The 24,775-nt window shown below is 42.4% G+C and overlaps 2 protein-coding genes across 14 annotated transcripts in view; both read left to right on the top strand.

The window, feature by feature from the left end:
• pla2g4ab (phospholipase A2, group IVAb (cytosolic, calcium-dependent)) overlaps nt 1-24,059 on the top strand; it is a 62,365-nt gene extending 38,306 nt beyond the window's left edge. For both annotated transcript variants that reach the window (XM_052463820.1, XM_052463822.1), the window contains exons 13-18: nt 5,224-5,289; nt 9,106-9,348; nt 11,412-11,596; nt 11,793-11,982; nt 20,321-20,478; nt 22,277-24,059. In XM_052463820.1, coding sequence (XP_052319780.1) covers nt 5,224-5,289; nt 9,106-9,348; nt 11,412-11,596; nt 11,793-11,982; nt 20,321-20,478; nt 22,277-22,405 — 971 coding nt within the window. In that variant the 3' untranslated portion in view covers nt 22,406-24,059. The remainder of the gene's footprint in view (nt 1-5,223; nt 5,290-9,105; nt 9,349-11,411; nt 11,597-11,792; nt 11,983-20,320; nt 20,479-22,276) is intronic.
• On the top strand, nt 20,486-22,270 carry LOC127907633 (uncharacterized). Of its 12 annotated transcripts, none has more exons than XR_008065242.1 (3): nt 20,486-20,689; nt 20,942-21,004; nt 21,131-22,270. XR_008065242.1 is itself a non-coding variant. In XM_052463853.1 (3 exons), exons 1-3 carry the CDS (start codon nt 20,606-20,608, stop codon nt 21,860-21,862), a joined length of 942 nt encoding a protein of 313 aa, XP_052319813.1. In that variant the 5' UTR covers nt 20,486-20,605; the 3' UTR covers nt 21,863-22,270. The 12 variants fall into 12 exon arrangements, 7 of the variants coding, with proteins under 7 accessions (XP_052319813.1, XP_052319803.1, XP_052319796.1 ...); XM_052463853.1 differs by having other exon boundaries at nt 21,068-22,270; XM_052463843.1 differs by having other exon boundaries at nt 20,486-20,752.
• Nucleotides 24,060-24,775: the final 716 nt, after the last annotated feature.

Here is a 24,775-nt window from a genome sequence, read left to right as displayed (position 1 = left end):
AATCAATCAATCAATCAAATGTATTTATAAAGCCCTTTTTACATCAGCCGATGTCACAAAGTGCTATACAGAAACCCAACCTAAAACCCCAAACAGCAAGCAATGCATATGTAGAAGCACGGTGGCTAGGAAAAACTCCCTAGAAAGCCAGGAACCTAGGAAGAAACCAGGCTCTGAGGGGTGGCCAGTCCTCTTCCGGCAGTGCCGGGTTGAGATTATAACAGTACATGGCTAAGATGTTCAAACGTTCATAGATGACCAGCAGAGTCAAATAATAATAATAATCACAGGGGTTGTAGAGTGTGCAACAGGTCAGCACCTCAGGAGTAAATGTCAGTTGGCTCTTCATAGCCGAGCATTCAGAGTTAAGAGACAGCAGGTGCGGTAGAGAGAGTCGAAAACAGCAGGTCCGGGACAGGTAGCATGTCCGCTGAACAGGTCAGGGTTCCATAGCCGCAGGCAAAACAATTGAAACTGGAGCAGCAGCACACCTGGGGGGGACAAAAAGGAGTCATCAGGCCAGGTATTCCCAAGGCAAGGTCCCAGGGCCTAGGTCCTCCGGTAGGAGAGGGAGAGAGAGAGAATTAGAGGGAGCATACTTAAATTCACACAGGACACCAGATAAGACAGGAGAAATACTCCAGATATAACAGACTGACCCTAGCCCCCCGACACATAAACTATTGCAGTATAAATACTGGAGGCTGAGACGGGAGGGGTCGGGAGACATTGTGGCCCCGTCCAAATATACCCCCGGACAGGGCCAACCAGGCAGGATATAACCCCATCCACTTTGCCAAAGCACAGACCTCACACCACTAGAGGGATTTCTTCAAACCACCAACTTACTACCCTGAGACTAGGCTGAGTATAGCCCACTAAGATCTCCCCCGCATCACGAACCCAGGGGGCGTCAAACAGGAAGATCACATCAGTGACTCAACCCACTCAAATGACACCACCCTCCTAGGGACGGCATGGAAGAACACCAGTAAGCCAGTGGGTCAGCCCCCGTAATAGGGTTAGAGGCAGAGAATCCCAATGGAGAGAGGGGAACCGGCCAGGCAGAGACAGCAAGAGTGATTCGTCGCTCCAGTGCCATTCCGTTCACCTTCACACTCCTGGGCCAGACTACACTCAATCATACGACCTCATATGACCTACTGAAGAGATGAGTCTTCAATAAAGACTCGCCCCATCCCAGCATGTCCCGAAACACTTTGTTGATGAAGGTCTGGAAGACTGAAGGAGCATTAGATAGTCCAAAGGGCATTATGAGATACTCGTAAAAAGTGATAGTGGTCTCCCATTCATCGCCTGCACGAATGCGCACCAGATTGTAGGTGCTCCTCAAGTCCAGCTTCGTGATGTATTGCACCCCGTGAATTTGTTCGATGATGGTTGGGATGAGGGGTAAAGGATAGCTGAACTTGACGGTGGCCTTGTTCGATGATGGTTGGGATGAGGGGTAAAGGATAGCTGAACTTGACGGTGGCCTTGCTCAATAATCAATGCAGGGGCGCAGTCTCCCATCTTCTTAACAAAAAAAGAAGCTTGAGGAGGCTGGTGACTTAGAGGGATGGATAAAACTCTTCTGGAGAATCTCCTGTACATAGGTCTCCATGGCCTCGGTCTCCGCATAGGAGAGGGGATAGACATGTCCTCTTGGGAGGGCTGCATCAGACAACAGGTCAATGGCACAGTCCCAGGGGCGATGGGGAGGCAGGCGTGTGGCCTGGGTCTTAGAAAAACCCTGTGCAGATCCTGGTACTCCTCCGGTAAATCCACAGTCTGGACTTTTCACCTCTCCTCTCGGACCAGGAAATAACCGGGTTATGCAAACTCAACCAGGGGAGACCTAAACCGTGCCAAGCCCACCTAGGAGGTTGTCCAATGCTGATGAGCTGGTCAAGTGACAGGTTGTCATCATGGCAGGCTAACTCCAGCTATACCTCCTTCCGCAGTCCGCTGCAGAAAACTGTGACCAGAGTCAACTCGTTCCATCCGGTGGAAGCCACAACGGGACGGTCCTAACTCCCTGGCGTAGTCGAGGTACACCTTCACCCCCCTCTCGGCCCTCCACAGGATGATCAAACACAGAGCGGAAGAGGAGGTTGATGCGCTTGTAGGGTGACCTCGGTTCCGTCTGTCTCCCAGACCGCGGCACCTCAGTCCAGAGTCTCTTCCGGAAACAGCCTTGGCGTAGCGAGCGAGGTACAGGTCGCATTGTAGAAGGAAACCCTTGCATCTTGCTGGCTCGCCGTAGAAGCGCTGCGGGAGGGACAGGGGAATACCGCGGACCGGCTCCGATGGAACGGAGGTAGGTTGGGGAGTGGAAGTTGGTACCAGAATCGGTGCTGGAGACTGCACGTTCCGCTCCAAGTGCAGGATGGTTGCCAACACACTGTCCATGGCGATACCGAGTCTGGAGAGACAGTCCTCGTGGTGCTGTACTGTGCCTACAATGGTCGCCATCTCGGACTTTCCTGCTGTCTCCAATTGTTGGTCGGTTATTCTGTCACGCTGGTATAAAGGATTTGGAGACAGGCGCAAGAATACATAATAAGGGTTTTTTAATACACCCAAAACAAACACGTATACAAAATACTGGGGTGTACCCAAACAAACGAGCGAGGGTAAAGCTCGTAGAATGACACGGAACGAGACCCGTAATACACAATGCACAAAAGACACAGCACAGAAGCTGAAACAACGCAGAGGTACTCATACGACCAAGGGACATGGGAACAATAACCGACACGGACTATGGGGAACGGAGGGTACATATATGACATACTAATCAGGGGAAATGGGAACCAGGTGTGCGTAATCAGACAAGACAGTCCGGGGTTGAGGATAATGTTCCCAGTTCAGTGAAGCCTAGAAGGCCGGTGACGTCGACCTCCGGAACTGGTAAACCGAATGAGCAGCTGTACTGGGGGGATCCGTAACAGATCCTTGGTTGGGGTCTAAGCAGATTGTTTGTTGCAATTGAAAATGTAATAAAATGGTGGTCTGATAGTCCAGGATTATAAGGAAAAAATATTAAGATCCACAATATTTATTCCACGGGACAAAACTAGGTCCAGAGTATGACTGTGGCAGGTCCAGAGATATGTTGGACAAAACCCACTGATGATGGCTCCGAAAGCCTTTTGGAGTGGGTCTGTGGACTTTTCCATGTGAATATTAAAGTCACCCCAAAAATATTAATATTATCTGCCATGACTACAAGATCCGATAGTAACTCAGGAAATTCAGTGAGGAACGCTATGTACAGCCCAGGAGGCCTGTAAACAGTAGCAATAAAAAGTGATTGAGTAGGCTGCATAGATTTCATGACTAGAAGCTCAAAAGATGAAAACGCAGTCATTTTGATTTGGTTAATTGAAATTTGCTGTCGTAAATGTTAGCAACACCTCCGCCTTTCCGGAATGCGCAGGGCATATGGTCACTAGTGTAACCTGGAGGAGAGGCCTCATTTAACACAGTAAATTCATTAGGCTTAAGCCATGTTTCGGTCAGGCCAATCACATCAAGATTATGATCAGTGATTAGTTCATTGCCTTGGAAGTTAGGGATATAACACTAAGTAGTCCTATTTTGAGATGTGAGGTATCACAATCTCTTTCAATAATAACAGGAATGGAGGAGGTCTTTATTCCAGTGTGATTGCTAAGGTGAACACCGCCATGTTTAGTTTTGCCCAACCTAGAACGAGGCACAGACACGGTCTCAATGTGGATACCTGAGCTGACTACACTGACTGTGCTAGTGGCAGACCCCACATCTCATTGTGGAGCTAGTGGAGCTAGAGGAGCCCTGTTTATGTTCATAGGGCTCCTGAGTGGCGCAGTGGGCAAAGGCACTGCATCTCAGTGCTAGAAGTGTCACTACAGACCCTGCTTCAAGTCCAGGCTCTATCACAACCGGCTGTGATTGGGAGTCCAATAGGGCGGTGCACAATTTTTTAATTTTTAATTTATTTTTCTAACCTTTATTTAACTAGGCAAGTCAGTTAAGAACAAATTCTTATTTTCAATGACGGCCTAGGAACAGTGGGTTAACTGCCTGTTCATGTCAGCTCAGGGGTTTGAACTTGCAACCTTCCGTTTACTAGTCCAACGCTTTAACCACTAGGCTACCCTGCCGCCCGGGGTAGGCCATCATTGTAAATAAGAATTTGTTTTTAACTGATTTGCCTAGTTGGAAATCCTCCCCAGATGAGTTGATTCTGTTATAGCAGCAAGGGGGCACCAACCAAATATGAATTCCCATGATTTTGGAATGAGCTGTTTGACGAGCAGGTGTCCACATAGTTTTGGTAATGTAGTGTATGCTTCAGAAGTACCTAGAATTCATATAGGTTATATTTTCTGGTGCTCCTAACTTTTTAAAGTTGGGAGCACTACTGCTACCATTGAACATTTTTAATTAAGAGCCCTGCGTACACCTTTCTAGTATCTACTTACAGTGCAGCTCATACAGCCTTGTCCCAGTGACTGATACCTTGAGGCACTTATTGTGCTAATCTCAAAGGCTTAGTTCCAATTTGATGTGTTAGCCCACAGTCCCCATTCCAATGTGTCGTGTCTGCTCTGCACAACGCAAGCCAACTGCACCTCCCATTGTAGTCTGTTTCCTATTACGCAGCTTTATGTGACACGCGAGTGACAGCTGTACCTGATGCCAACTCACATCACACCCGTCAATCGGTTCCAAAAATAACTTTCTCCTGGGTTTTCTCAGATGAGGGTGTGATTCCCTTCAATGGAAACAAAAATGATGTTCAGCTTCCTGTCACTATTTATAAAGGTTTATGAAGATGTTTGGTTAATGGGCTATTGAGGTTTGATTTGACCTTTTAACACACCAACACACACACACACACACCGGTCATTCACCAACACACACACACATACCGGTAATTCACCAACACCCACACCTACACAACAATACAGTACATACCAGCTTGCAAGTGCAGTGACTACACATATACTCCTACACACATTCCAAGAACTGACTGATGTATGTTATACGCAGATTGTTTTATTGTGTTTGTTATGTAAGCCATTAGTTTATAGAAAGGTAGGGCCTAAACAATGGAAAGTGAATTGGACTGCAGTTAGGCCATGATAAGCTTTGCTTTTTGGAGATGGTGACTGAAGACTTGGATGTGAGTAAAAGTGTGATTGAGGAAGATGTCCTTGTCTCTTCCCACAGAACAGATAAAACCTCAACACATCGTGGGGGAGGAGAGTATGGACAATGATGAGGAGCCTCGGAAAGGTGAGGACTACAATACCCATGAAGCACAACGATTCATAGGAAATGAACAGAATCCTGAACAAGTGTATGGTCTAATGGTTGAAACAAATCTCTGCAATGCATCAGCTTCTGTTTTGACATATTTAAACTGCTTCTGGGAAGTCACCGCCCCGACGCTGCATTTTTCATACGTTACGTCTCTTTCCTTTATTTAATTATAACACATTCTTATGTATGTATGCATCATGCTGGAACAGAAGTTGAGGTGAGTGCATCAGACTTAATTTCACCCCCTGGCAATTAAACCAACCGTGTTGCATCAGGTTCAACTAGCTGTCAGTGGTTGTTCTTAGCAGATGTAGTTAGCGTCGCTGTATCTGTGCCCACATGAAAAAAATACTATAGTATACTTACTATGGTATAAATACTATAGTGAATACTGTTAAGTATTTACAGTTAACTATAGTATAAATACTGTAGTAAAATAAAGCTGTAGTATATAATATAGTAATTCATGTAGTGTTTTTGCAGATTGTAATATAGTATTTACTGTAGTGTTTTTGTTTTATTATCTGTAGTGTTTTTGACATATATAGTATTTATTATTTCTCCTTCAGGAAACCTACTGGAGAAATATTTAGAAGTTTTTGCACATTTTCTACAACTGTAGTGTTTTTGAGTTAATATAGTATTTACTGAACAGATAGTAATCAGAGATTTCTGTGTTTTTGCAGATTGTAATACAACCTGTAGTGGAGTTATCTTTGACTGGGATTATTTCTCCTTGAAAACAGAAATAGTTCAGAGATTCTGCTCATTTTCTACAACCTGTAGGGAGTTAGGACTGGGTTCTGAACAGATAGTTCAGAGATTCTGCTCTTTTCTACAACCTGTAGGGAGTTAGGACTGGGTTCTGAACAGATAGTTCAGAGATTCTGCTCTTTTCTACAACCTGTAGGGAGTTAGGACTGGGTTCTGAACAGATAGTTCAGAGATTCTGCTCTTTTCTACAACCTGTAGGGAACACAATATATGGTCTGGCACAAATTGTGATATGGGAATGGGCTGTTATATTCAAATTAAATACTGTAGTATTTAATATTGTTCAAAAAGTCTAGTGTTTTTGCAGACATTACTGTAGTATTTAATATTGTTCAAAAAGTCTAGTGTTTTTGCAGACATTACTGTGGTATTTTCCGGAGTGCTTTTTTTTGTGGATAATACTATAAAATGTACTATAGTATTCTACAGTATACTACATATTTTATACATTTTAAGTACTACATGTTTGAGGGATACTACAGTGTAGTATAGTATTCTACATTATACTACAGTTTACTAAAGAATTCTATAGTAAGTACTGTAACAGAGAGGGATGGTCAGAGTAAAAAAAGATTATCCCAATGGAGACTGAATATACCTACTTTACAGTATATACTGTATGTGATAGTATTATAGAAAGATTATATGGAGAGAGGTTTACATCCACCTTAGAGCAGTTTTAACCAATTCCTGACATTTAATCCTGGTAGAGAAAGATTATATGTGGTCAGAGAGAGAGTGGGTCAGAAGTTTACATACACTCAATTGATAGCCTTTAAAGTTTAATTTGGGAAGGTGCTTGGTCATGTGTAAGTAAAAAGGGCACAGGTGCACAACTCTAGTCCCAACTCCAGTCCTTGTACTATCAGACTGAATATACCTACTTTACAGTATATACTGTATGTGATAGTATTATACCTGGGTATTCAGGTGTGTGGACTGATTGATTGATCAGTTAGAGTTGAAGTCGGAGGTTTACATACACCGTAGCCAAGTACATTTAAACTCAGTTTTAACCAATTCCTGACATTTAATCCTGGTAAAAAAATTCCCTGTCTTAGGTCAATTAGGACCACCACTTTATTTTAAGAATGTGAAATGTCAGAATAATAGCAGAGAGAATTATTTTTCTTTCATCATATTCCCAGTGCAGGCACAGGTTGAACCGGGTTTACGGGAGATCTACACTCACGCACCTCTTAGGCTCCATTTGGTAGCATTGCCGCAGGATAACCTTAAGATTACGCCCTGGCTCAATTATGGCATTTGGGTCAAACGCACTTTCGTGCGTAGCCGGTGCCTGACCAAGTTTCCCACAATGAAGTCTGCTACCTGGTGAGTTTTGGCCCCCCATTCCTCCTGACAGAGCTGCTGCCAACCTCATTCTAACTGAGTCAGGTCGATAGGCCTCCAAGTTGTGTAGTCCAGATTCTGCGCTGATGCAAGCTGTTGTTTTCAGTTCTGCTTTACCACAAATTTTCAATGGGATTGAGGTCAGTGAAACCCAGGCCACCTAAGTATGATTCTCAATCAGAGACAACTAATGACACCTGCCTCTGATTGAGAACCATACTAGGCCGAAACATAGAAATAACCAAAACTTTGTGATGACCACTGCCCACAAATTTTCAATGGGATTGAGGTCAGGGCTTTGTGATGACCACTCCAATACCTTGACTTTGTTGTCCTTAAGCCATTTTGCCACAACTTTGGAAGTATGCTTAGGGTCATTGTCCATTTGGAAGAACCATTTGCGACCAACCTTTAACTTCCTGACTGATGTCTTGAGTTGATGCTTCAATATATCCACGTAATTTTCCTTCCTGATGAAACCATCTATTTTGTGAAGTGAACCAGTCCCTCCTGCAGCAAAGCACCCCCACAACATGATGCTGCCACCCTGTGCTTCATGGTTGGGGTGGTGTTATTTGGCTTGCAAGTCTCCCCCTTTTTCCTCCAAACATAACGATGGGCATTATGGCCAAACAGTTCTATTTTTGTTTCATCAGACCAGAGGACATTTCTCCAAAAAGTACGATCTATGTCCCCATGTGCAGTTGCAAACCATAGACTGGCTTTGTAGTGGCTTCTTCCTTGCTGAGCGGCCTTTCAGGTTATGTTGATTTTCAACATTTTTTAATGTGGATATAGGTACTTTTGTACCTGTTTCCTCCAGTATCTTCACAAGGTCCTTTGCTGTTGTTCTGGGATTGATTTGCACTTTTCGCACAAAAGTACATTAATCTCTAGGAGACGGAACGCGTCTCCTTCCTGAGCGGTATGACGGCTGCGTGGTCCCATGGTGTTTATACTTGCGTACTATTGTTTGTACAGATGAACGTGGTACCTTCAGGCGTTTGGAAATCACACGGATGACCCAGACTTGTGGAGGCCTCCAATTTTTTTTCTGAGGTCTTGGCTGATTTCTTTTGATTTTCCCATGATGTCAAGAAAAGAGGCACTGAGTTTTTAGGTAGGCCTTGAAATACATCCACAGGTACACCTCCAATTGACTCAAATTATGTCAATTAGCCTATCAGAAGCTTCTAAAGCCATGACATAATTTTGGGGAATTTTCCAAGTAAAGGCACAGTCAACTTATTGTATGTAAACTTCTGACCCACTGGAATTGCGATGCAGTGAATTATAAGTGAAATAATCTGTCTGTAAACAATTGTTGAAAAAATGACTTGTGTCATGCACAAAGTAGATGTCCTAACCGACTTGCCAAAACTATAGTTTGTTAACAAGAAATTTGTGGAGTGGTTGAAAAACCTTGTTTTAATGACTCCAACCCAACCTAAGTGTATGTAAACCTCCGACTTCAACTGTAAGTGCCAGGGAGAAAAGTCAAGATCTACAGGTGTGCACTTCAGATCAAGGACTATCAAGCACCTCTAGCTACCAAATATCCTGTACGCCTACAAGTACATCCCATGTGCCTCTCTTTATCAACATTGTCCCCTTCTCTCTCCCTTGCATCTTTTCTGATTTCAATACCTCTCTCCTTTCCAGGAGGCAGTGAGAACCCGGATGATGAGTACCACCGCACCGCCCAGAACAGCTGGGTCCAGCGAATGATCACCTCCCTCTTCAGCGACTCCTCCCTGTTCAACACACGGGAGGGGCGGGCGGGGAAGGTCCATAACTTCATGCTGGGCCTCAACCTCAACACCAACATGCCCTTCTCCACCTTCGGAGACTTCATGTACCAGAACTCCTGCGCCTCCGTCGAGGATGAGGTGGACGCTGTCACAGGTCAGATGTCAAATCTGCCGATCCAGGAGTTCTGGATGTAACACATTCTAGATTCTATATTCCAGATATACAGTGGGGCAAAAAAGTATATAGTCAGCCACCAATTGTGCAAGTTCTCCCACTTAAAAAGATGAGAGAGGCCTGTAATTTTCATCACAGGTACACTTCAACTATGACAGACAAAATGAGAGAAAAAAAATCCAGAAAATCACATTGCAGGCTTTTTAATGAATTGGTCAATAACAAAAGTTTATCTCAATACTTTGTTATATACCCTTTGTTGGCAATGACAGAGGTCAAACGTTTTCTGTAAGTCTTCACAATGTTTTCACACACTGTTGCTGGTATTTTGGCCCATTCCTCCATGCAGATCTCCTCTAGAGCAGTGATGTTTTGGGGCTGTTGCTGGGCAACACGGACTTTCAACTCCCTCCAAAGATTTTCTATGGGGTTGAGATCTGGAGACTGGCTAGGCCACTCCAGGACCTTGAAATGCTTCTTACGAAGCCACTCCTTCGTTGCCCGGGTGGTGTGTTTGGGAAAGACCCAGCCACGTTTCATCTTCAATGCCCTTGCTGATGGAAGGAGGTTTTCACTCAAAATCTCATGATACATGGCCCCATTCATTCTTTCCTTTCCACGGATCAGTCGTCCTGGTCCCTTTGCAGAAAAACAGCCCCAAAGCATGATGTTTCCACCCCCCACAGTAGGTATGGTGTTATTTGGATGCAACTCAGCATTCTTTGTCCTCCAAACACGACGAGTTGAGTTTTTACCAAAAAGTTATATTTTGGTTTCATCTGACCATATGACATTCTCCCTATCTTCTTCTGGATCATCCAAATGCTCTCTAGCAAACTTCAGACGGGCCTGGACATGCACTGGCTTAAGCAGGGGGACACGTCTGGCACTGCAGGACTTGAGTCCCTGGCGGCATAGTGTGTTACTGATGGTAGGCTTTGTTAGTTTGGTCCCAGCTCTCTGCAGGTCATTCACTAGGTCCCCCCGTGTGGTTCTGGGATTTTTGCTCACCGTTCTTGTGATCATTTTGACCCCACGGGGTGAGATCTTGCGTGGAGCCCCAGATCGAGGGAGATTATCAGTCGTCTTGTATGTCTTCCATTTCCTAATAATTGCTCCCACAGTTGATTTCTTCAAACCAAGCTGCTTACCTATTGCAGATTCAGTCTTCCCAGCCTGGTGCAGGTCTACAATTCTGTTTCTGGTGTCCTTTGACAGCTCTTTGGTCTTGGCCATAGTGGAGTTTAGAGTGTGACTGTTTGAGGTTGTGGACAGGTGTCTTTTATACTAATAACAAGTTCAAACAGGTGCCATTAATACAGGTAACGAGTGGAGGACAGAGGAGCCTCTTAAATAAGAAGTTACAGGTCTGTGAGAGCCAGAAATCTTGCTTGTTTGTAGGTGACCAAATACTTATTTTCCACCATCATTTGCAAATGAATTCATAAAAAATCATACAATGTGATTTTCTGGATTTTCCCCCCTCATTTTGTCTGTCATAGTTGAAGTGTACCTATGATGAAAATTACAGGCCTCTCTCATCTTTTTAAGTGGGAAAATTTGCACAATTGGGGGCTGACTAAATACTTTTTTGCCCCACTGTACCTGTTTGACTGTTGTTAGAGTCTAAATCAAGCAGATTCTAGATCCAGTAGAACTTGGCAATAGAGCTCTTGTTGGAGCTGTGTACTATTCAGTAGAGTTACAGTGGAGTTATTGGAAGGTTATGGTGGTGATTTTATTTAAGTCTGAGTGCATAATAAAACTGCCTCAATTACAGTACAGTTACAGTATAATAGCGTTACTAAATGCCAGACTGTGTACAAATGGAAACCGCTATAGTATGACCATACACACACACACACACACACACACACACACACACACACACACACACACACACACACACACACACACACACACACACACACACACATACCCATCCACACACACAAACATACCCATCCACACAAATTCCCTTACGCATCTCTACCTTAACACATTCTGTATTTATTCTGCATCGTATTCCATAACGTTCTCAGACCCCGATGAGTTTGCTGATATCTACGAGCCCTTGGACGTGAAGAGTAAGAAGATCCATATAGTAGACAGTGGTTTGACCTATAACCTCCCGTACCCCCTCATCCTGCGGCCGCAGCGTGGCGTCGACCTCATCATCTCCTTCGACTTCTCAGCTCGCCCCAGCGACTCCAGCCCGCCCTTCAAGGTCATTGTGATGACAAGCGCCACCTGCCAGTACTTCCTGGTTTTAAAATGTTTATGTGTTTATTTCATTTTATCATTGTCATTTTTTTGTGCGCAATTTCTGCGTGATTATTAATGTGTTAGGATAAAAGTTTTAAGAATTGAACTATGCAATAGTAATCAAGAGGCTAGCTTTTTGACTTGTGTTTGGTATGTAGGAGCTTCTGCTGGCTGAGAAGTGGGCCCGGATGAACAAACTGCCGTTCCCTAAGATCGACCCTAAAGTGTTTGACCGTGAGGGCCTGAAAGAGTGCTACGTCTTCAAGCCAAAAAAGGGGGAACGGAACTGCCCCACTGTCATCCATTTTGTCCTGGTCAACATCAACTTCAGGACATTCAAAGCCCCTGGTAAGTACTGTATGTGTACTGTATACCTGAGGTAGGACCAAGTCACTATTATTCGAGTCCACAACTCTTGTGTATACCATATGCATGTCTGTATAGGTTGTGTATGTGAAATATATTAGATTTCTTTAGTCGAGCAGTAGTCTGGTTTACAAGAGAGAAAAAAAGAACAAAAATCATGGTGTATAAGACACCTGTCTGATTGGTGCCTGGTTGAGTGGACTGATCCATTGTGGAGGCCGTGGGGATGGTACAGTCCATCAGTCTAAGACTTATATTATGTACAATGGTGCAATACAAATACAGTTTTTCATAACAAATGGTCGCTGTCCGCGGTTCTGAAACACATCAGTGCTCTGTTGATTTGGCGCTTGTTGCTATGTGCATAATAGTAAAGTTAATCAGCATGGTGTTGAGAACAATGTGGTGGAGGCAGCAGTTTGAGTTAGGAGATGAGAAAACAGCCCTTGCCTTAATCGTCTAAGAAAAGTGAGGAGAGAGGAAACCCCAACTTAAATAGGTCTATAATCAACAGCCTAACTGTTAAATGTGCCTAGCTTTATTAATCTTCCATATCTACAGAAATAAGACAGATCCTGCTTCTGTTGCCTGTTTTACTGTTTGGTTGGTAGTCTAATGATTCCGTGAGCACCAAGCCTCTTGCTGTTTTTAATCTTTGCTATGCTGTAATAAAGGCTTTACAGGCTTTACACTTATTTTGTTAGACGAGCTTCTCTGGTAATATTTATAATGTGTTTAATGCTCTTCCAAATAATAATTTATAACTATAATAATAACCCTCCTTTTTCCTTGATCTCCTTCTTATTGTTATTATTACTATTATTATGATCATCATTATAATAATAAGTAATATCATTATCATTAGTAGGGTTAGTGTAGCAGCCTTGTATAACCACCATTGAGCTGTAGGCCAAAGAGAGCATCCGGTTTAGTCTTAAAACCGTAACTTAGTTAGGCCTATATTTCAATACTTATATAGGCTACTGTATCAATCAATCATTTATTTGTTCATGTCATCACACAGCTTACAAGTTATTCATGACGTGAAATGCAATCAAGCATTTTAGTTTTAAAATAAAATAACAAATGCAACCATTTAATAATTAGCATAAACAATAAATAGGCCTAAACTGTTCCATTTCGGGAAATTTCATTAACGTATTAATGCGGCTGTTTTTAGACTTTGATGTAATAGAGGCTTTACAAAAAAAAAGAAAAATAAACGTTACGACATACTCTCTCCTACAATTTATTTGGTGTTGTTTACGTTGTTCCAAATGGTCAGAAAAATGGTTGTAATGTAACAACAGCTGTTTGGCACATAATATGTACGCAGTGCTGGCTCCTTACCTTATTTTTCTTGATCTCCAGTATTTTCCACAACTAGTCAAATTAATTCCACACATCTGACTTCCCCTTTACCTCCTGTGCAACCAGTAAACGTTCCCCTGTTTCAAGTTTATTTGTCACGTCGTGTGCATCCATTTTTATGTCATGTGTTACATTGTGAGTTGATTTTTTTTATTGAACCTTTATTTAACTAGGCAAGTCAGTTAAGAACAAAATCTTATTTACAATGACGGCCGACCCCGGCCAAACCCGGACGACGCTGGGCCAATTGTGTGTCGCCCTATGGGACTCCCAATCGCAGCCGGTTGTGATACAGCCTGGATTCAAACCAGGGTGTCTGTAGTGACATAGTGCCTTAGACCACTGCACCACTCGGGAGCCCACGAGTTTATAACCAGTTTATCAAGTTTATAACCAGTTTATCAAGTTTATAACCAGTTTATTGATGTGATAATGATATGCTATATGTCAGGCCCTATTGGTCACGTGCATGTAAAGCATATATGTGTCACATGAAGAGAGCAAAGGTTGAGGGAATAGAGAATGTTTTTCTTAACAAATGATGGATTTCGGTAACAGAACTTTTCAGTCAGAAATGGCTGTGAATATGTTGCAGCTTCAGCAACACGTACAGCGTGATAAACATGTTGATGTTCTGTGGTGGTCGCTGCAGCAGGGAGGAGAGTCTTTTTTTTTAACACAGTGCAGCAAGTCTGAGCCAGGCCCAGCACAATAAAGTCAATTGCGGTCCTCTAGTCATGTGTGTGTCTTAATTATTTCATCAAAAATTTGCTTAAAGCATCAGACAAGCTCAGTGCATATAGTTGATTTGATAAAAACACAGATGTGTCTATATATGGAAAAAATGTAGTCGGAGACAGCCCTAACATACTGTACATTTATTAAAACTTTAATTTAATGTTCTGTTGCTGATGACTGGGGTGAATGCAGAAAAAGATTTCAGGACAAGACACCCTCTTTATGACTAGGCCTATCTGACTTATATTATTGTGATGTCATAATGCTTCATGACAATGTCATAAAGTATATTTACTTAGTCCATTGTGACAGGATGGTCATAATGCTTCATGACAGTGTCATGAAGTCTATTTTCTGCTAGATATTTAACATAATATATACATAATTCATAACAACAACAACAACAAAGGACTTAAGAAACAAACTACCAAACAAAAATAAACTTCTTGGCAGGGAAAAAACACATTTGAATAAATGTGGGTTTTGACACTCATGTAGGTGTCCTAACAAGCAATAACATAATATAATACAGTGCATTCGGAAAGTATTCAGACCCCTTGACCTTTTCAAAAAAAAATTACATTACAGCCTTATTCTGAAATGGATTAAATAGTTTTTTTACTCATCAATCTACACACAATACCCCATAATGACATCACAATACTCCATAATGACATCACAATACCCCATAATGACATCACAATACCCCATAATGACATCACAATACCCCATAATGACATCACAATACCCCATAATGACAAAGCAATAACAGATTTTTCGAAATGTGTGCAAAGTGAAGAGGTGACTCCGGGATGCTGCCCTTCTAGGCAGAGTTGCAAAGAAAAAGCCATATCTCAGACTGGCCATTAAAAAGAAAAGATTAAGATGGGCAAAATAACTCAGACACTGGACAGAGGAACTCTGCCTAGAAGGCCAGCATCCTGGAGTCACCTCTTCACTGTTGACGTTGAGACTGGTGTTTTGCTGGTACTATTTAATGAAGCTGCCAGTTGTGACTTGTGAGGCGCCTGTTTCTCAAACTAGACACTCTAATGTACTTGTCCTCTTGCTCAGTTGTGCACCGGGGCCTCCCACTCCTCTTTCTATTCTGGTTAAAGCCATTTTCCTCTGTTCTGTGATGGGAGTAGTACACAGCGTTATACAAGATCTTCAATTTCTTGGCAATTTCTCACATGGAATAGCCTTGTAATCAAACCCACAAATGCTGATGCTCCAGATACTCAACTAGTCTAAAGAAGGCCCCGTTTTATTGCTTCTTTAATGAGCACAACAGTTTTCAGCTGTGCAAACATAATTGCAAAAGGGTTTTCTAATGATCAATTAACCTTTTAAAATTATAAACTTGGATTAGCTAACACAACGTGCTTTTGGAACACAGGAGTGACGGTTGCTGATAATGGGCCTCTGTACTCTTATGTGGATATTCCATTCAAAATCATTTCCAGCGACAATAGTTATTTACAACATTAACAATGTCTACACTGTATTTCTGATCAATTTGATGTTATTTTAATGGACAAAAAAATGTGCTTTTCTTTCAAAAACAAGGACATTTCTAACTTTTGATCGGTAGTGTATTCCATACATAAGAGTACGCTCATAGGGAATATGCTCCTAAGGAAGTTGAAGGTTTATGCTAGAAAAGATGGTTGTGTGTGGGATTGGTATTTTACAAGATGCCTGGGGGGGTGAGTCATAAGGAGAAGATCTATGATCAGGTGCTATGTTGGGAATCTCTTGCTATGCTGGGAGTGAAGTGTGTGTAAACAGGGTATACATCATTTGCCATAGGAAGACAGGGACACACAGACACAGGCCAGGCCTCTCTCCTCTGCTCACACACTGAGTTATAGTGTTTTAGGGCCTCACGAATGAGGAACACACACATGTACACATCCTCTGCTGTATTTGTGTTGTGTAGGAGAGAGAGTAGGTCACATCACTGGTCTGGTATTCCCCTGTAGAGTCGGTGGGTGACAAGTGTGCCATCATTTAGTGATCATTCATTCATGGAATTAGGAAATACATGAGAAGACATGTTTTAACAACCCAACCCAACCTTGTAAGGCAGACGGAAATAGTTGCCGTACCTGCAGGCAACAGATTACGTAGTGTGTGGCCGTTTTGTCTAGTCCACGTCCTCAGTCAGAGCCCTGCATGGGCATGAATTTTAAGCCCTACCCATGCCCGATTGCTTCTGGCAAATTTAAAGGCCCGACCCTGCCCGAAACCCAAAATCAGAAATAACTCCCTCTGTTAATAAATCCATTAGCTGCTCCTCTCTGTGTCTGTCACTCGCTCCCTGCACGCTGCTCATGGTGGTTCTGGGTCTGTGAGTATCCAAAACAACGGCTCTGTCACTCGCTCCCTGCACGCTACTCATGGTGGCTCTGGGTCTGTGAGTATCCAAAACAACGGCTCTGTCACTCGCTCCCTGCACGCTGCTCATGGTGGCTCTGGGTCTGTGAGTATCCAAAACAACGGCTCTGTCACTCGCTCCCTGCACGCTGCTCACGGTGGTTCTGGGTCTGTGAGTATCCAAAACAACGGCTCTGTCACTCGCTCCCTGCACGCTGCTCATGGTGGTTCTGGGTCTGTGAGTATCCAAAACAACGGCTCTGTCACTCGCTCCCTGCACGCTGCTCATGGTGGTTCTGGGTCTGTGAGTATCCAAAACAACGGCTCTGTCACTCGCTCCCTGCACGCTGCTCATGGTGGTTCTGGGTCTGTGAGTATCCAAAACAACGGCTCTGTCACTCGCTCCCTGCACGCTGCTCATGGTGGTTCTGGGTCTGTGAGTATCCAAAACAACGGCTCTGTCACTCGCTCCCTGCACGCTACTCATGGTGGCTCTGGGTCTGTGAGTATCCAAAGCAACGGCTCTGTCACTCGCTCCCTGCACCCTGCTCATGGTGGCTCTGGGTCTGTGAGTATCCAAAACAACGGCTCTGTCACTCGCTCCCTGCACGCTACTCATGGTGGCTCTGGGTCTGTGAGTATCCAAAACAACGGCTCTGTCACTCGCTCCCTGCACGCTGCTCATGGTGGCTCTGGGTCTGTGAGTATCCAAAACAACGGCTCTGTCACTCGCTCCCTGCACGCTGCTCACGGTGGTTCTGGGTCTGTGAGTATCCAAAACAACGGCTCTGTCACTCGCTCCCTGCACGCTGCTCATGGTGGCTCTGGGTCTGTGAGTATCCAAAGCAACGGCTCCACTTGGGCTGCTCTGCTCAATGATGAGACATGAGAAAGCAGTTAGTGGTTAGCTACTTTTTACCACTAAACTCTGACAGAACTCGAGGAACATTATTATTTTCTGTGAAATATATCTGAGATTGAAGAACTTCTGACAGACACCATGTTATGATCTTTGTTCAATATGTCAGATATGGCTGTATTGCGCAGCAGAGCACAAGCAAATGTCTCAGCTTAAAAATGTTAGTGATCGATTTAGGGATACTCGAGCCTTGCCCGTACCCTAGTTATTGATGGAAAAACAGGCCATACCCGGCCCTGATGTATAATGTCGGGGCCCGTCGGGCTCGGGTCGGGTATCTAAGCTCTACCGTCAGTCAAACTGCTCAGTGCTCAACATGGAGCTGGGCGACAAAAACCCATATCTTTATAAATTGCCTGAATATATGTTATAACGATAAGTAGAACGATACATTTATAACATTAATGTGCACCACAGTTTTGTTTATTTTTATAACCTTTAAAGTACTAAAGTACTAAATACTATGGTTGTAAAGTGCTATGGTTATAGCCATCAATTGTCCAATTAACAATCACCCGTATTAGCAAACTTATTTCATTTCAAACTTCACATTTCTCATGTACAGGCTACTTATCACAATGAACAATATCAGCAAAATGCCTGCGATAAGTGATTGGTATGGTCGGTGTCGATCATTTGCAGTTTATCGTTCCAGCTCTAACTCAACAGTCAAACCGAAGCTAACCTCAAGGGTTAAGTTAAGGCATTCATTCCGAGTTGTTAGAAGGAAAGAGTCAACCATTTTGTATCTTATATTGTTTTTTGTGCATCTCTTAGGAATGTTCTATGGATTCCCGGAGTCATATTTTCATGTGTATCTGAGCTATTGCCATTCAAGCAGGCAGAATAGATACATGATGCAAACCTCTCCATACTAGCTGTATTTCTGCCTGCTTGAATTGATAGAACATGTCTCAAAAACTATATAACATTAAAACTAAGTGAATGATTCCTTTAAGGTTTGGATTAGGGTTAAAAAAAGACAAATTTTTTTTTTTTTTTTTAACTAACAAGTGCCCAGCACTGGGATTGAACCCACGACATTCAGAGCCATAACTCACGGTTTAAGAGATACTGTTATAGTTATAAGATGTTAACAGGCACTCGTATTGCCCCGAGTGGAGGAGAAATTGCCATGTAAATAAAATGACTAGCCATCGTTTGTTAAAACGGGTTGACAGCTCACCATCACCCTGGAGCTTGGGCTGAAACATCCATAGTTCTGAATGAGTCATATGATACAGGCTAGTATTAGCTATCACTGTCACACAAGGAGAGAATGGTATATGACCAATTATTAGTTAGTCATAGTCACTATCATCCTGAAGGACATATAGTGCCTTCAGAAAGTATTCACACCTCTTGACTTTTTCAACAAAATAAAAAGTGTTACAAGATGGGATTCAAATGGATTTAATAGGTTGTTGTTTTTTTGTCAACGATCTACACAAATAATAATATTTGGGTCTGTAATATCAAAATGGAAGAAAAATTCTAACATTTGTAAAATAATATATAAAAAATAAAACACTACTATATCTTGATTACATAAGTATTTAACCTCTTGAGTCAATACATGACAGTGTCACCTTTGACAGTGATTCTTGGGAAGTCTCTAAAAGCTTTGTACACCTCGATTATACAATATTTGCACATTATTCTTTTAAATTTAAATTCTCCAAGCTCTGTCAAGTTGGTTGTTGATTGTGCTAGACAGCAAGTCTTGCCATAGATTTTCGAGACGATTTAAGTCAAAACTGGAACTAAGCCACTCAGGAACAATCAATGTCGTCTTGATAAGCAACTCCAGTGTTTTAGGCTATTGTCGTGCTGAAAAGTGAATTCGTCCCCCAGTGTCTGTTAGAAAGTACACAGAACCAGGTTTTCCTCAATTATTTTGCCAGTGCTTAGCTCTATTCTGTTTCTTTTTATCCTAAAAAATGTATGTCTTTGCCGATGACCCATAACATTATGCAGCCACCACCATGCTTGAAAATATGAAGCGTAGTACTCAGTGATGTGTTGTTGGGTTTGCCCCAAACACAACGCTTTGTATTCAGGACATGAAGTTAATTTATTTTCCACATTTTTTGTAGTTTAACTTTAGTGCCTTATTGCAAACAGGATGCATGTTTTGGAATATTTTTATTCTGTACATGCTTTCTTCATTTCACTCTGTCATTTAACTTATTATTGGAGAGTAACTACAATGTTGTTGCTCCATCCTCAGTTTTCTCCTATCACGGCCATTCAATTCTGTAACTGTTTTAAAGTCACCATTGGCCTCATGATGAAATCCCTGAGTGGTTTCCTTCCTCTCCGGCTACTGAGTTATGAAGGACACCTGTGTCTTTGTAGTGACTGGCTGTATTGATACACCATCCAAAGTGTAATGAATAACTTCACCAGGCTCAGAGGGATTTTGAAAGTCTCCTTTTGTTTACCCATCTACCAATACGTGCCCTTCTTTGTGAGTCCTTGGAAAAACCATCCTGGTCTTTGTGGTTGAACATGTGTTTGAAATTCACTGCTCGACTGAGGGACCTTACAGATCATTTTATGTGTGGAGTACAAAGATGAGGTAGTCATAAAAAAATAATGTTAAAAACACTTATCTGTGAGTCCATGACTTTTTAAGCACATTTTTACTCCTTAACTTATTTAGGTTTGCCATAACAAAGGGATTGAATACTTATTGACTAAAGACATTTCAGCTTTACATTTTTTATTAATTTGTAAAAAAAAATGCCTAATTCCACTTTGACATTATTGGGTGTTATGTGGAGGACAGTGACACAACATCTCAATTTAATCCATTTTAAATGCAGGCTGTAACACAATAAAATGTGGAAAAGGTCAAGGGGTGTTGATACTTTCTGAAGTACATATCATCCTGTTGCTGTGTGTTTGAAGGGGTTCCTCGGGAGACGGAAAAGGAGAAGGAGATGGCTGACTTTGACATATTCGACGACCCTGAGAGTCCGTACTCCACGTTCAACTTCCAGTACTCCAACCAGGCCTTCACACAGCTCCACGACCTCATGGAGTTCAACACGCTCAACAACATCGAGGTACGTTCAACCTTCAACTGCATCACCACTGGCTCCTCCTGTACATCCATTTCTAAATGTGTTAGAAGGTCGGACAGTCTTTGGAAGAGTTACATCGATTAGGAGCTCTAAAAAGGGGTATGTCGATATGCAATGCTCAAACATCAAGGTCCATTTGAATGCTGGAGCCATACTAGTTTTCTCTGGGGTTGGTGTGTTTTACAACATCAAGGTCCATTTGAATGCTGGAGCCATACTAGTTTTCTCTGGGGTTGGTGTGTTTTACAACATCAAGGTCCATTTGAATGCTGGAGCCATACTAGTTTTCTCTGGGGTTGGTGTGTTTTACAACATCAAGGTCCATTTGAATGCTGGAGCCATACTAGTTTTCTCTGGGGTTGGTGTGTTTTACAACATCAAGGTCCATTTGAATGCTGGAGCCATACTAGTTTTCTATGGGGTTGGTGTGTTTTACAACATCAAGGTCCATTTGAATGCTGGAGCCATACTAGTTTTCTATGGGGTTGGTGTGTTTTACAACATCAAGGTCCATTTGAATGCTGGAGCCATACTAGTTTTCTATGGGGTTGGTGTGTTTTACAACATTAAGGTCCGTTTGAATGCTGGAGCCATACTAGTTTTCTCTGGGGTTGGTGTGTTTTACAACATCAAGGTCCATTTGAATGCTGGAGCCATACTAGTTTTCTATGGGGTTGGTGTGTTTTACAACATCAAGGTCCATTTGAATGCTGGAGCCATACTAGTTTTCTATGGGGTTGGTGTGTTTTACAACATCAAGGTCCATTTGAATGCTGGAGCCATACTAGTTTTCTATGGGGTTGGTGTGTTTTACAACATCAAGGTCCATTTGAATGCTGGAGCCATACTAGTTTTCTATGGGGTTGGTGTGTTTTACAACATCAAGGTCCATTTGAATGCTGGAGCCATACTAGTTTTCTATGGGGTTGGTGTGTTTTACAACATCAAGGTCCATTTGAATGCTGGAGCCATACTAGTTTTCTATGGGGTTGGTGTGTTTTACAACATCAAGGTCCATTTGAATGCTGGAGCCATACTAGTTTTCTATGGGGTTGGTGTGTTTTACAACATCAAGGTCCATTTGAATGCTGGAGCCATACTAGTTTTCTATGGGGTTGGTGTGTTTTACAACATCAAGGTCCATTTGAATGCTGGAGCCATACTAGTTTTCTATGGGGTTGGTGTGTTTTACAACATCAAGGTCCATTTGAATGCTGGAGCCATACTAGTTTTCTATGGGGTTGGTGTGTTTTACAACATCAAGGTCAATTTGACATTCAGTTGTTCTGGCTCTTATGCACTGTCTAAAAAAAGATCCCACGAATCAAAAGGTCAGTTCAGTCGGTCAGAACTAATATGCCAATGACTAAAGGGGTTTCTCAATATGACAGATGTACTGTATGTAGGTAGATACTGATTCCTGCTCCTGATTCCTGCTCAAACCACCCTCAACAAAGAGGTCAGTTCGGTTAGCCAGAACTAATGTATGTAAAACAACGTTCCAACAACGTAAATGTCAGTTCAGCCAGGCAGATGTAATGTATGTAAAACATTCCAGAAACATCAATGTTTGCTCAATTATCCGTCAGTAACTAGGGGTCCCCCGGGCATGGAACTTCCAACATCTGTGTAGGCCTATGCTGATTGATATGTATCTAACCTCTAACCACATTTCAATGAATTATGATTTCTTGTTAACGGTCAATTGACTAACCACTTGTGTAGGTTAATACAGTGTTTTATCCATTTCACCTCCTCCATCCACCTCTCTCTTGACCAGGTGATAAAAGAGGCCATTAAGGAGAGCATCGTGTACAGGAAGGAGAATCCATCCCGCTGCTCCGTGTCCCTCTCACTCAACGAGATCCAGAACAAAATGTTCCTGAAGCGGGAGAAACCCCGGAAGTGAGAGCCGGAATGCCGGGAAGAGCAAGGTCAAGCTATCAGACGAAACTGGCATTGGAGAGTGGAGATTTTCCTATATTTTTACATTTTTCATTAGGGAAACTTTGTTGGTTTGTTTTGTCCATCTAATGTGAATGAAGAGGGTTTGGTGTAAACCATGGAAACCTGTGGTGGATATCACTGAACAACATGACAAAGACTTGTTATGGACCCTAAAGTTGAGTGATATAAAGTCTGAAGAGATGTTAAAATAGCAGTAAACTAAACTCAAGGCTCCTTAATTTACTTTCCATTTTTATAAGTGCTACTCATGTATGTATTATGTGTTTTTAATGTAGCAGGGTTTTCCTACAGTATAGTTGTAAACAGTTGTTACTGATCTAAACAAGTGATCTCACAGGAAACCATGGAAACCATAGAAGAAGAGGCGTCCTTAAACCATCAGGTTGTGTTCGATGCCAACTACTAAAACACCGCCAAGTGCAACCGTCTGGATTCCTCAAACATCTCAATTATGTTTATTCAACGCAGGGAGTGGCTCCAACAACAAACAACACTCAACACCATAGAAACGGCCATTCTGTCTGCCTCCTTTATAGTCCTCTCTCACGTTAGTGTGTTTATTTTCCTGACTGTGTTATTTCAGGCTTCCCCTTACATACTCGGACCAAGTTTTTTGTTTGGGGCAGAGTAGTTTCCTCCCACTGTGACCCCTCCTCACCCCCACCATCTTCCCATACTCTACCCCGCAGATATGGTCTGTGCTGAGGTGGGGTGAGAGGGGTGGGGTGTAACCCTGGAGAGGGTGTGGTGTGATGGCTTCACGGCTCTTGTCGGCACACAATGGAATTTCAAACACTACACCTACACCTGCAGCAGAGTCTGAAGAGAAGTATCTGACATACTACACCTACACTTGCAGGGGTCAAAGGGTATCCAGTGTGCTGTGGAATTTTACACAGAACAGAAAACCCTGTCTGCTGACCATGGTCTGCCTGAGCTCACATTTCAGCCTAGTTTTTAAAACAATGTTATGTAAAACAAACAGGTGATTTTCTTCAATTATTTCTAGCTTGTTGCTTTGTGTGTTTTTACTGTGTATTTTCTTTTGTGCAAATTAATATTTCTGCATTCTTTGACGCTTTAACCTTATTGTTTATTACTTTTAGGTCACAGGAGGTTGGTGGCACCTTAATTGGGGAGGACAGGCTCGTGATAATGGCTGGAGTGGAACGATATCAAATACATCAAACACATGGTTTCCATGGTTTCCATGTGTTTGATGCCATTCCATTTGCTTGGTTCTATCCATTATTAAGAGCCGTCCTCCCCTCAGCAGCCACCACTGCTTTAGGTCTCCCAGAGATTGTCATATTGTTGTTGGCTATTTTCAGACTGAATTGCATTTCATACTGGACTTTGTGCAACGTCGCACAAGCAATGACAGTCATACCGCTTGATCTTTTCAGGACACCTGTGTGGCATCTTTTTATTCAATGCATTTTATTCTCTTAGGTAGAAGGAGTACATGGAGAGTAGGACATATGTGTCTGTTCCATGTAAAGCTGTCAAGGACTACAGTAAATAGTCTTATTGTTTTGTTTTTTGTTTTTTTTTGTGCAATTTTTACAATTATGGGAAATAAAGTGTTAAAAGGATTTCAAACTGAGAGGACCCAAGTAGTGTAGTCATACACTTCTGCTTTTCTTACCTTGTCCTTTTTATTATTTTACCCAATAACATACACCATGTTTATGTACAACATACATGTAATTTAATAAAAGTCCAGGTTGTCTTCTTTCTCAGTAATCCAACACCCACTATAGGTGTTATTGTGGCTAGGAAAGGGGAACAACTTCAGGTTGTACAAGTACTTGCCAACACTATTCATCTCATGCAACGTTACCACTATAGAAATGGCAATTTGATGCTTGAATTCAAGACCATGTAGACCCCGGAAATCAGAGGTTTAACACACACTGTAACTTTCACTGGACTGGAAAACATATTTTAGCCTTACGAAAGGAAATGCCTTGGCCAGGCCTATATTACCTAGATCTGGCTGTGATCTTTTTCATAGGTCTGCTACTATGAGAAACCCCATCACAACAAGGACAATGTGGCCACAGTGAAATAATCCACCTGAAACCTTCATAACATGAAGCCCATGCAGTTTCTTAGCAGAATCTTCCTCCAGCTACAGAACATAACCGTCGCCACCCACAGGCTGGTTAGAGACCTGTTGAAGCACATCGCACAGTAAATCATTACATTTTCCAATTAAATCATCATGCAAAAGTAATATTCCCATCATGTGAGAGTACTAATTATGTGCTTAGGATAGTTTGCTGCGGTGCGCGTCTGAGGGTGCCTC

Source organism: Oncorhynchus keta, chromosome 1 (genome assembly GCF_023373465.1).
Source record: "Oncorhynchus keta strain PuntledgeMale-10-30-2019 chromosome 1, Oket_V2, whole genome shotgun sequence".
In the NCBI taxonomy this organism is placed as follows: domain Eukaryota; kingdom Metazoa; phylum Chordata; class Actinopteri; order Salmoniformes; family Salmonidae; genus Oncorhynchus; species Oncorhynchus keta.
The sequence above is the reverse complement of the archived record's forward strand: the minus strand, read 5'-3'. Positions and strand labels throughout refer to the sequence as shown.